A 13,632-nucleotide genomic window follows, 5' to 3' on the forward strand; every position below is an offset into this window, starting at 1 on the left:
CCCAAGTCCCTCCTCCCTACCTTTTATCTTAGCCTGCTAGACACACTTTCCTCATTCCTGAAGAAGGGCTTATGCCCGAAACATCGATTCTCCTGTTCCTTGGATGCTGCCTGACCTGCTGCGCTTTTCCAGCAACATATTTTCAGCTCTGATCTTCAGCATCTGCAGTCCTCACTTTCTCCTTAGAGTGTGGGCTGATTGTCTTCCACTCTTAGCTGCTGCATTCGAGGGGAACCGATAAACATTTCCTGAGTTTTTATTTTGTTTAGTGTGCCTTGTGTACAATTTATTTGCTTGAGCTGTCAAACCGCAATTGAGATTTTGTTAAAGTAGTGAGTAGTTTTTGCATTAGAAATGAATTGGCTGGTAAAACTCAAAAACTAAGCCATCCCTTTGAATTGGCTTATATTTTGGAAATTCTGCTCACATTAAATAAAGGAATTCTGAGAATTCCAAATTGACATTGTTGGATTTTTCATCTCAGACATACAACATCTGGAAAGACAAGGATAACAGCATTGGATCACCAGTACCTGCAACTTCTCCCTAACCTGACTTGCAAATAATGTGTTGTTTTCTCGCAGTCACTATGTCAATATATTGGAGTTGTCCATCTAACAGCACTTTGGATTATTATCCCCCAAGGCCTGCAGCTGTCACCTCCTCACAGCCAATTAGAGATAAGAAATAAATGTTCAAATACTAATATCCTGTGAATTGATAAACAATAAAATTGCTGCTATGAACCCTCTAGCAAAGCTCAGAAGGTAAGCTTTACGATGGTGGAGTGGCATTCCTATTAACTATTGGGACAGCACAAAGGACATATACTGAGAATGAACAACTTTCTTGCAGGGACATCATGTTTGTCAGCTGGGCTGCCACTAGTTACTGACAATTGAGCCTTCAACTGTGGAGAATTTGAGCATGTATTCATCTATTAGCAGAAGATTATCACACAGGAGAGTTAATGGAATTGGTTAGTTTCCCAGGGTCATCAAGTGTGCTCCTACACAAGTGGATCATATTGGTGTTTGATGCTGGGTTTTTTTCATAGATTGCCCCTTAAGTGAGAGCCATCCAATCTGCACAATGTAAATTTTGCAAAAATTGAGCAATGTCCCTACCTTTCCTTTCTGAACATGGACCTTAACTAACTAAACAAGAGCGTCTCACATTGCTACATTATGGAATATGGTCAGCCCTAAACTCAAAAGGTTTGGTGTCAAGTTGAGATGAAACTGCATAAGCTTTCTTTCCTAAGTTAGAGATAATGTTATGACTGGGAACGCATCCAGAAACTTTTTTTTTCCAATTTGGCTCTACGAATGTACCCTTCAATAATAGATTAAAGCGTGTAGTCCTTATTGAATTGTGTTCCCGGATTTTATGGCTCTACTGTTACTTTCTCAGCACAGGTGCAGCAGTGAATAGCAGCGAAAGTCTTCCTCCATCCTCATCAGTAAACGACATCTCATCTATGTCAACCGATCAAACCCTTGCTTCAGACACTGACAGCAGCCTGGAAACTTCAGCAGGACCGCTTTGTTGTAGGTGACTAACCGTCTGCCTGCGGGACCCCTTCTTCTTTCGAAAATGATGCAAGTACTAAATACTCAGCACAGCTCTCTGGAACTGAGCTATTTAAAAAGGAACGTGGAAGTACTGATGCTAAAATATTATGTCAAAATGCTTTGCTTATCTCATTCCAATGAAACTTGACGTTCATCAAGAGCATTAGGGAGTGTCATTTCACATGCAAATATGTGATTATAAACTGGCTCCCTGTGGTACTTGCTTTCGCAATGCAAGGTGAGCAGGAAAGGCACAGCATTATAGTTAAAACTAAATGCACTTTTGTCTTCTCAAAGTTGCAGTATGTGTCCCTTCTTTCACTTATTATGTATTTGCTGACTATAAACATCTTGGCAAAATATATTCCTGTAAATGGCCACATGTATATTACCTACCAAACTCTTCTTAAATTTATGCTACATGATAATAACTATAAATATGACAGAAAACGCAATTATGTTATTCCTTTGAGCAATTAATTTCATTGCAGTTCAATCCACCAAATTAACTTCTGCGAGTCTAATTAAAGGGACATTCAGAAACCAAAACCATTTCTGATCATGCAAAGACTGTCCACTGTAATGTCAACGACTTTGTTTTGATTCTGACTGCATCCTTGAATGGTTAAAGAGTCCGTATTCTTTGTAACTTTTTAAATAAGGTTGCAGTCCAAATATTCCAATCCACCTCATGTTTTAAAATCCTTAGGGTACAATTTTCATAAAAGGATCCATTGTCTGTAGATTGATTTTGGGTTAAAATGGTAAAGTGGTAGCTATGTTCTGTTATACTTTTTTGTCATTTACTCTAAACTGAATTGAAAACCCTTACATAAATTATGCAAGGAAGTACATGATATTTGGACATGATATTTTGACATTATCAATTAAAAAAAAATACATTTGATTAAGAAAAGCAAACTCAGCCAGAGCTGTGATCTGTATTGAAAAATCCTGGAATTCCTGCTCACACATGCAATTCTATGCTGTGGTTGAGGTGGCGGGAAATTTTGGCCAGTAATGTAAAAGACATATACATGTAAAACAATTGCACACCTTGACATAGTTGGCTGCAGTCTTTAGTTGCACTTGCCTGCAGTTGTGCATGATCAAACTTCCAAATATATTCCTTTAGAATGGAAGGTAAAATATACTAATAGGTACTGTAGGCTGTTATGTGGTACATTATGTATGCCACCAAGGACCTGAACAACATTGCTGCATTCTTAAACTCCTTTATGCTGAACCTGCATGGACTTGTAATGTGTTTACTCTGTTCCCCAGCAAATAGAGTATTTTGAACTGTTATAAATTGCATTAACTAGAATCATATTTATTACCTGTCCATTGGAAATTAAAATAAAGGCTTGAACTGATGGGAACATTAAATTAGAACATTAGAGATCCATATTCAAGACATTACTAACATGAACTATAAAGAAAAGCATAGGATTTATAACCACAGTGAGTTCATTTTAGATGAGAAGATTCAAATTTAGGTTAAGATCTGGAATAAAATGAAACAGTAGGAACTTATGCAATTTTAATCATATTTGTGAATCAGCAATTTCTGGGGATAAAATGATTGATACTCAAAAGCATATCAGATTTGATTTGCTGGCTGGGTATAATTGGTTTTTCTAAATTTCACCCCAGGTTTCCCAACCTAAAACCTGCAATGCACATGTCACTGTTAATAAAATTAAGCACATTAAAGATTTACAGGCCTGCCCTGTTGAAGTAGACTTCTCTAAGAAAGGGTAATGCCACGCTATCGTCAGTTGTGATTTTTTAATTTCTTTTCTGCATTTTCAGGTAAATTTTGCTCCACACCTTAAATGATTTTACAAAGTTTGCTATTGATTTCCTCCCAATTCTACATTACTGCAATTATTTAAGTATCTCTAATTAAACTGTCAGGCTGGAAGGTAATTTAACATTCTATTGGTTTACATTTCTCAGTTTCGGTAGATAGTTGGGACTTTGATTGCAGTAAAGCAGGTTATATGTTCAGTAGGAATAATATGTAAATGGTATCAGAGGAGGAGTAACCTCAGTGATAGAGGATGCAATTGCTTGAAGAAAGGATAAGAACAGTGTACAGATTGTTAGAATGAAAGGATTTCTAACTACGGTTATTGCAACCATCAATATCGTGTTAGATTGTATACATGCAGAGTTATTTAAAGGGAGATTTTAACGATATAGAGTTGGAAAAGAAAACTAGCATATGGCAGAAAGCCAGTGAATTAAGTGACTGTGCCAAGCGTAGGTCTTGCAGCAATATGCCAAGAAAGTAGGCAGACCGCATTAGACCATGTATTGTACCACATTGGTTCAATAGCCAAATAGTGCATAAAATGTGATCATAATCAGTCATGCTCAGAAAGGAAAAGCAAGAAGCAACTACAAATGTTTCAAGTTAGGTGAAGCTGCCTTCAAAGGGATAAGTCAGAAACTTTTCAGGTCAACTCAACAAATCTGTAAAGTGGCCAATTGGGTCAAAATAAATTAATGTGACACAGAATTAGTTTATATCCAAAAAGGCCAAGAGCCCTACTTGCCAAAATGGTCGACCATGGAGAACTACAGAGATAAACAAAAAATAAACAAAAATGCATTCAAAACCTTTCACAAATACTGGGAATGAGAAAAGCCTCATAGAGTAGAAATGAATGAAAAACAGATAGTAAAAGTGACAAAAATGGAAGGTGACAACAAGATTGCAAGGGATGGCAAAACCAAGTTTTTTTTTGTTATTACTTTACGAAAGAGGGATTGCAGGCAATATAGACCCTTTAAAAACTGATAACAGTAATATGGCCAATGAAATTAAGGAATGGTGGATGTGCATCACTTATTTTGCATCAATGTTTCCAGCAGAGGATGAAGTTAGAATGGCAGCTATCCTATGGAAGTAAATCAGGGATGGGGCCTTGACTAAATTAACATCAGCAAAATAAAAGTAATAAAGAAGATAGTGGTACAAAAGAGTTAGAATCAAGGTTTAAGGGGATTAGGTCAGAACAATGTTGATGGTCTCCATATAATCTTTCAAGGTTGGGATATTGTTGTATCATTCTGCTATTTATGAAAGATGAGAGAGAGAGAGAGAAAAAGACAGAAAGAACTTATAGACAAATTAGCTGAATATTTGTTGTCAAATTATCAGGATCTATAATTAGGATAGATCAATTCTTAGAAAATTTTGAGCTGATCAGAAAGAGTTAGTACGTATTTGTAAAATGTAGCTGCGGCCCAGTGTACCTGATTAGAATTTTTGAAAAGGTGATTAAAGTGTTGGATGGAGGACTGCATGTGGTTATTATTAATAAGTACTTCCTGAAGGTATCTGGTAAGATTTCTCATAGAGTCATAGAGATGTACAGCATGGAAACAGACCTTTCAGTCCAACCCGTCCATGCTGACCAGATTAGCTAAAGTTGGAATTGAAAACAGTGTAATCCCCCCCCCCCCCCCCCGCCCCACATTGGGACATTGTTTGTTTTAAAGAGGAGTTGTGGCGGAATTGATCCATCCAAATAACCTGAAGATAATATGCAAAGTGAGAACAGCTTTTCCCAAGAAAACAAAGCTTGTCACTGAATAAAACTTGCATCCCACCAGAAGTTACATCCACCAAGGATTACCTGTTACATCAAGGATTTGGATTGTCAAATATCTGTGTTTACTGTAGAAGGGAGATATGAATTGAGAGGATATAAAGTATTCAGGGAGAGGAGTTCTCTTGAGTTATGATCAATATAGTTAGCCTCTCAGGTGCACATCAGAGCTATTCCAGCAGTTCATACATGAGCAGAAAGGAAATACATTCAATTAATGTTCAGGTGATATTTGACCCCGAAACAATATATGTTTCAGAAGCCCTTAGCCAGACCACCTTCCACCTTTTTTGACTATTGCCTTATAAGACCATTCAGACTCTGTTTAAAAAAATGCTTTCAATTTGGGCGGCACGATGGTACAGTGGTTAGCACTGCTGCCTCACAGCGCCAGAGACCTGGGTTCAATTCCTGACTCAAGCGACTGTGTGGAGTTTACACATTCTCCCCGTGTCTGCGCTGGTTTCCTCTGGGTGCTCCAGTTTCCTCCCACAGTCCAAAGATGTGCAGGTCAGGTGAATTAGCCATGCTAAATTGCCCGTAGTGTTAGGTAGGGGGGTAAATGTAGGGGAATGGGTGGGTTGCGGGTCGGTGTGGACTTGTTGGGCCGAAGGGCCTGTTTCCACACTGTAAGTAATCTAATCTTGCCAAGGTAAAGCATAAACAAAATCTGCTTCACAAACTTTGAGATTTGCAATATTATTGCAAAGCTGCTCCCCACACTATGGCATGCTTGGGAGAGGGTGCAAAAGAAGTTTACCAGGATGCTGCCTGGATTAGAGTGTATTAGCTGCAAGGAGAGGTTGGACAAACTTGGATTATTTTTGCAAGAGCATCGGAGGCTGACCTGATAGAAGTACAGTACATAAAATTATGAGAGGCCTGATTAGGCTGGAGAGACACAATCTTTTTCCCAGGATGGAAATGTTTAATACCAGGGTGCATAATTTTAAAGTGAGAGAAGGAAAATTTATTGGGAGGGAAGTGTTTTACACAGAGAGTGGTTGGTGCCTGGAACACGCTGCCAGGGAAGTAGTAGGAGCAGATATCTTAACAACGTTTAAGAGGGATTTAGATAGACACATGAACAGACAGGGAACAGAAGGATACAGAACATGTGCAAAGAGATGGGGATGGATTAGAATGACATCAAGGTTGGCACAGATATAGTTGGCCAAGGGCCTGATCTTGTGCTGTACTGTCTATGTTCTATTATTCAGGATAACCAGCCACTTTTGCTGGGCTGATAATCTCCACCATAACATTGGAAAATAAATTTTCTTCCCTGCTCCCTCTCAGCTTAAAATGCTATTGCATGTGTCAAAGTGTGTTCTGGTTTTAACTTTGTACACCCCAGTCCAACACCGGCATCTCCAAATCAGAGTTCTGGTCAGGTTGAGATCAATTGTTCGCTTCTGGTTATAATATAAGTTACACCTTCCCCAGTTAGAAAGTAAAGGTAGGCTTAGATCCAGGATTTGTCAGCGTGATAGAAGTTTAAACTTCTACTAACATATGACATGATATTCATCAACTTTCCTGAACTTATCCCACAAACGTACATTGATCAAGATTTTGAGATGCAGTTTGAACTGTAGAGCTAAATACTGGCCACGTTCTTAAATAATTTCAATGGATACATTATTTTAAAATGTGTTGTTTAAAGAAAACCTTGTGAATCATGCTAAAAAGTATCAGGTTTTGATTTTTAGCATGGTTCATCACATTTTAAAAGTATTTCATGTTGAAATATCAATTAATTTTAGTTTTTTTTAAATCCTTTCTGGTGTAGACCTTCTAAGTAAACCTTAGTAGACCTTATTTGCAAATTGAGAGGAGACCCCTTTCAACTGGAACTACAGGCCTAAAATTTTAAAGTATAATTAGTAGACAATTGTGATCTATATTCATGCTTGTTTGATACTTGCTGCTTGATGTTGAGTCACATTGGTTGGGCCACTGAAATTTCTGGATTTACCCACTCGCTCTGCAACTCTGGAATTTGCAGTGACATTTAAACATCAGTATTAGTGAATGTGTCACAGATACTGAAACAACCAAATCCAGCCTATGACGTCTTTTCGTTGTTGTGGTGTTATCAAGTCACTATATGATCCAACTAAGTGTAGCTATTCCTTCTGCCAGTCCGTATAAAAATTCAGAACAAGATAGGCATTCTGAATGGCTTTTCCACCAGGGATGGCCTAAGATAGCAACCAACTCTTATGCAACATACAATTAGGGAATACTTCGACCATAGGATTAGTTGATGGCGGAGTTGGACATGCTGGTCATATGGGTGTTCAATGACTATAGTGGGAGAAGGGATGAGGGCGACCCTAACAGCACGGCAGGGGAGGGAGGTGATTCTGATGAATTGTAACTCTCTCCCTGGTGGTTAACAGAAAAATAAACATAAACAAAAAGCAGAACCTAAATTCGCAGCAACAAACACAGAGAAGGCTGGAGAAGTGTAAAAAGTCTGGCAGCATCTGAGAGAACAGAGTTAACATTTCAAGTCCAGTATGGTCCACCTTCAGATCTCTTGTTCACTTTCCCATCTTAGAGTTTTTTTAAAGGGATTAGGGCCAAGCAATCAAACTAATGGACAATCCCCTATGGGCAGGAAGTCAACATGGTAGAGGGTGAGGTGGCACCATGTTCTAATGACATGGTGGGGGATACATCAGAATCCAATAACTAGGGCCAGGGCTCTCGACAGCCAATAGTCCTCAGGTTGGAGTCAGGGCAAAAGTGATTAGGTCAAGAGTATCATGGAGGCCTGTGATTTCTGTCCATGAGCCTGTTGGTCACCTGAGAGAGAAACCATGTCCCAAGCTGTATGCCATAGCCAAAGTACCTTTGGGCTGGTTTGCAAGCATTTCCTAAATGCTAAGTGTCTACATAAATTTCCTATCTATGGTGGAACAGTTAACACTGAAGCTGGGGATGTCCTTGGCACCAACAACACTGGGGGAGAAAAATAGCTGCACTACAAACAGGAAACAGGGCACAACAAAAATTGTTCCATCCAATTGCCTGGCCTCTGATCAAGGAATCCACCAGGATTCTACTTTGGAATTTTTGAAGTAGGTAATTTGAGTGCAGTAAGATCTCACAAAAGAGTGAAATAAATGATCAGATCATCTGTTTGAGTGGTTGGTTGAAAAATTGTAACTAATATTTCAATCTACAATACATACATGCGATGCATTGTCAATTCCTATACATGGAAGACCAATACCACATCAGCAGAGTATGTCAGTTGCTGTAACTCAACAACATTCCAAGATCTATATTGTCTTGCTGGGACAGTGAGTATACATCAGAACAGTAAATTAAATCTCACTACCTTGGACTGTGTAATGGCAAGTAGCTTCCCCTTCAATCCAGTAAAGATAATGTCTGGACAAAAAAGACCAGGAGCCAAGCAACATCTTTGACCTGTTTCCACTGTAGGATAACCTCTATATTAGCACTAGTTCATATTCACAAATTTGGCAAGTTCAGCACAGTTCAGTTTGTTTGAAGTATCTGTTGTAGAGTGACCGCTCTAACAGAAATGCATTTTTGGTTATTTTAGAAGTATTCCTCAGGTTTTCCTTAACAATCTGAATTTGGCTGACAGTATAGATCTGCAAAGCTAATGGACAAAAAGAAGATCAATGGTTATTTTAGTAGTTGAAAGGATGGTTAATCCTCAGTTCTATCCTAAGGTGAATAATTTGGTTCAAGCAATTTCAGCAATAAAGGAGTTTAAGTTAAAAAAAATGCCTGCAAAGCACAAAATATAGATGGCTTACTCTAAAGAGCGTTACTGCTAGATTCTGTAGCAGAACATAGCTAACCACAATGCTAAATACACTCTTAAGTCTGCATGTTCTTGCTAATAGCTTATCTTCTAAAATCAATGACATGACAGGATACAAATGAACAATTCCTTTCTGATGTCCTGCAGAGATGTTTGTCAATGGTTCATGGCAGGAAGTTGCTCCTAGACTGGGTGGAGCAATTCCATTTCTGACAAGTTAATCTCAGACTTCATGGTTATGATGTTAAAATTGCAGAAATAACAAAAACAGAGCATCCCTGCATGTGTTCTCCCTGAGGCTTCTGTCCAACAGACTTGTAACAAAGATGCCTCCTATGAAGCTGATGGCAGAGAGTATATCTAATATTATACAGAATGCTTCATTTCCTGAAAATGTACGATGCACCATCTGGTTGTGCTCCTCGTTGGAGGGGCTCTTACAAAGTTTCCTGGAGCTGTCAGTCGATCATCAATCATTTTTATAATGATCATCTTAATCAGAATGTCCTTCTCCTCCCCTCATGGATTTGTATTTTCTCTTTTTTCAGAAAGCTGGGGGGTGGGGGAAGAGCAGAATATGTGTGTGATTAACTGAGAGGTGAGACTCCTGCATTTTGAGCAGCTGAATCCTATAACAGCAATATTAAACTGCTTTCAGGCTGGGTCAGAGTGAGTCTCATCTCAAATGGAGAAGTAGTGTTTTGGGGGATTGGAGAGGGATTGGCAATGCTATTTTATCTGGACCAACCATCCCCCGTTTTGAACTGAGATGTCCATAATCTGATGGGGACAGGGGCAAACTATCAAAAAGAATTGAAATTTAAGTAAAAGTCCCTTGAACACCAGATATTGCCTTTCCAAGAATGGCATTCAATTAACTGACCGTTGATGGGTAAAAGCAAATCAGTCAGTGGCCCAGTTAATTAAACAAATTAGAAATATTTCAATGACTGCCACATCCTTGCTGATGTTGCAGTGTCTCCTACACTGCACTGTGTGTAGAAGCATGGGGAAGAGAAAAGTAATAACTGGATGGGAGTTGTTTGGAAAGCTTGTGTTTCTTTGCAGTTCTGTACGGGGATTTTCAAAAAGAAACATCTTTCGTTTGGGGAAGAGGATTTTATATTAAAAAAATGTTTAAAAACAATATTTTAATGAGACTTCTCAATACCATTTGTCAGTCTAACAAAGAATGTGTTCATAACATCCAGGTATTTTTCACTTAATGGCGGTGCAATAAGATTGCTTTCTGAGACCGCACCATAACGATGAGGTCAGCTGCGATCACTAGTGGAATCTGATGTGATGACTTTGTGTCAAGTTTGATTTTAAACAAACTCTGGTGGTTGCTTTTTTTTTGTACTGTTTGTGATCAATTTTGTTAGGATGTAAGAATGAGATACGTGTCCAAATTCAACAACAGTGCTTAGAAAGACAGGTCCTCAGGGTCCAGCTCCAGGATAGGACTCTACTTTTCAAATCAAGAAAAACTGAAAGGGAAACAAAAGCACTCAAGATTTTAAAGCTACTGTGTATGTAGAAAATATATGTATGTGATTAAAAAATAAAATACGCCTTTAAAATGAGATCTTCTGCTTCTTTGTTGTGTACTGACTAGTAGGAGGGCTTATGCCCGAAACGTCGATTCTCCTGTTCCCTGGATGCTGTCTGACCTGCTGCGCTTTTCCAGCAACACATTTCCAGCTACTGACTAGTAGGACCAGCAACCCCCACCCAACCTCGATCTGGGATACTGGAAAAGTGGTTTGCCAGCAGTAATATTCCAAAATATATCTCCCAACTGGTTGTAAACTGAGGACTGGAAGCTGGAGGGGACCTTAGTGTGACCGGATATTCAGAGTGTGCACCAGTTCTCTTTGTAAAGCGTGCAAAGTATTGCCATATGACGCTCTGCAATCTAAGCCCAAATCTGGCACAAGCCCGATGTGCTGTTTCACTAGCTCCACTGGCTACTAATTATCTATCCATTATCAAGAGGCTGGGTAGCATGAATCAGGGGAGGTGATGGCCTAGTGGTATTGTGACTGGACTAATAATCCAACGACCTAGGTAATGTTCAAGGAGCATAACTTCATATCCTGCCATGACAGATGGAAAACATTAGGATTCTGGGTAATCCATGATGGAGGAAGTTAAAAAAATTGAGGCTATAAGAGCTGTTCCCTTTCTGAGGTATTTTAGATGTTGGAGATGATTTTCTCAAATTCCAGAAACAGCAATTACTGTTTTATAAGCTGTTGCACGTTGGAACTTTGAGGAAAAACAAGATGAAAACAACGGCACTTTAAAAAGGAGGAAAACAGACAAAGGCAGTGATCACATGGCCAGAGAAAGAAACCTACACTGCTGTCTGACACGGCAGTGAATCTGCACAGTTACTGCCCCTGCTGTTTGAGTTCAAGTATCTCTGGACATCGGAGTGCAGCTAGGAAAAATGAACAAACAGCGAAATTCACAGCTGACTTTGGAGGAACCTGTGTGGGAGAGCTCACAGCACAGGAACAGGTGAGTCCATGGTTTTTGCATTTAACCTTGCTGTAAGTCTACAATAGTGAGTAGAGTGGGTTCTTTTTTGATTTTATATTTTATTGAGATCTGTCTCTTGATTAAATTGTAAAAATATAAAACGTAGATACTAAGTTAGCCTGGAACATTTTTTCAAGCAGTAAGATGGTGCTATTTTCTGGGTCTGTAGATTGTGAAGGAGCAAAGATGCCTTTAGTAGAGTGTTGTGCTCTTCCTGTCAGATGTAGGAGATTAGGGAGAGTTTCCATGTTACTGATGAGTATGTCTGCAGGAAGTGTCTTTGGTTACAAATCCTATCAGACCGCATAGATCAGTTGGAGCAGCAGTTACAGGCAATGAGGAATTTACAGGAGCGAGGGGGTGTGATGGATGGCAGTTATAAGAAGGGAGAAAAACTGCAGATACAGTCAGAGGGATGGGTTAATTCCAGAAAAGGTAGGAGATGGAGGCAAGTAGTGCAGGAATCTGCTGTGGCTATCCCATCTCAAATAAGTATGCTGTTTTGGAAAATGCATGGGGTGACGGACTCTCTGGGGAATGTTTCTGGTACCGAGACTAGTTCTAATGTAATGAGGGGTATGTCAGGTTCCAAGCGATCAATTGTGATAAGGGACTTTCTAGTTAGAGGCACCGACAGACATCTCTGGGACCAGCAGCAAAAAATCAGAATGGTGTGTTGCCTCCCTGGTGCCAGAATCAAAGATATCTTGGAGAGGGTGCAGAATGTTCTCAAAGAGGAGAGGGGCCAACAGGAGGTCATTGTATACATTGGAACAACAACATAGGGAGGGAAAAGGATGAGATTCTGAAAGGAGAATATAGAAAGTTAGTCAGGAATTTAAAAAGGAGATCCTCGATGCTAGTAATATCTGGATTACTCCTGGTGCTATGAGCTAGTGAGGGTAGGAATAGGAGGATAGAACAGGTGAATGTGTAGCTGAGAAGCTAGTGCAGGTGAGAAGGGTTGACATTTCTGGATCATTGGAATGTCTTCTGGGGTAGAAGTGACCTGTACAAGAAGGATGGATTGCACCTGAATAGGAAGGGAATATACTGGCAGAGAGATTTGCTAGAACTGCTCAGGAGGATTTAAATTAGTAAGATGCGGGTGTAGGTCCCAGGGAGATGTAGAGGAAAGAGATCAGTCTGAGATTGGTACAGTTGGAAAAAGGATTGAGTCAAATAGGGCAGCCAGGAACAAACAGAGAACAAGGTAGGACTGATAAATTAAGCCACTTCAATGCAAAAGACTCAATGGCGAAGGCAGATGAACTCAGGACATGGTTAGGAACATGGGACTGTGATGTCTTGGCAACTACAGAGACATGGCTCAGGGATGAACAGGACTGGCAGCTTAATGTTCCAGGATACAAATGCTACAGGAAGGATAGAAAGGGGCCAAGACAAGGGGGGACGTGGCATTTTTGATAAGAGTTAACATTACAGCTTTACTGAGGGAGGATATTCCTGGGAATACATCCAAGAAGTTATTTGGGTGGAAGTGAGAAATAAGAAATGGATGATCACTTTATTGGGATTGTATTATTGACCCCCAATAGTCAGCAGGAAATTGAGAAACAATTTGTGGGCGGCACGGTGGCACAGTGGTTAGCACTGCTGCCTCACAGCGCCAGAGACCCGGGTTCAATTCCCGACTCAGGCGACTGACTGTGTGGAGTTTGCACGTTCTCCCCGTGTCTGCGTGGGTTTCCTCCGGGTGCTCCGGTTTCCTCCCACAGTCCAAAGATGTGCAGGTTAGGTGAATTGGCCATGCTAAATTGCCCTTAGTGTTAGGTAATAAGGGGTAAATGTAGGGGAATGGGTGGGTTGCGCTTCGGCGGGTGGGTGTGGACTTGTTGGGCCGAAGGGCCTGTTTCCACACTGTAAGTAATCTAATCTAAAATTTTTAAGGAGATCTCAGCTATCTGTAAGAATAATAAGGTGGCTATGGTAGAGGATTTTAACTCTTGGAACATAGACTGGGACTTCCACAGTGTTAGGGGTTTATATGGAGAGGAATTTGTCAAGTGCGTCCAAGAAAATTTTCTGATTCAGTATGTGGATGTACCTACTAGAG

General features: G+C 39.9%; 1 protein-coding gene across 6 annotated transcripts in view; it reads left to right on the forward strand.

The window, feature by feature from the left end:
- Positions 1-4,250, forward strand: part of mapk10 (mitogen-activated protein kinase 10) — a 206,186-nt gene extending 201,936 nt beyond the window's left edge. For 5 of the 6 annotated variants that reach the window (XM_043695968.1, XM_043695978.1, XM_043695996.1 and 2 more), the window contains one exon: positions 1,419-4,250. In XM_043695968.1, the coding sequence (XP_043551903.1) occupies positions 1,419-1,558 (140 nt within the window). In that variant the 3' untranslated portion in view covers positions 1,559-4,250. Of the gene's footprint in view, positions 1-1,413 lie in introns of all 6 variants that reach the window. The other variant, XM_043696004.1, reaches the window with a different exon arrangement.
- Positions 4,251-13,632: the final 9,382 nt, after the last annotated feature.

This window comes from Chiloscyllium plagiosum, chromosome 1, assembly GCF_004010195.1.
Source record: "Chiloscyllium plagiosum isolate BGI_BamShark_2017 chromosome 1, ASM401019v2, whole genome shotgun sequence".
In the NCBI taxonomy this organism is placed as follows: Eukaryota; Metazoa; Chordata; class Chondrichthyes; order Orectolobiformes; family Hemiscylliidae; genus Chiloscyllium; species Chiloscyllium plagiosum.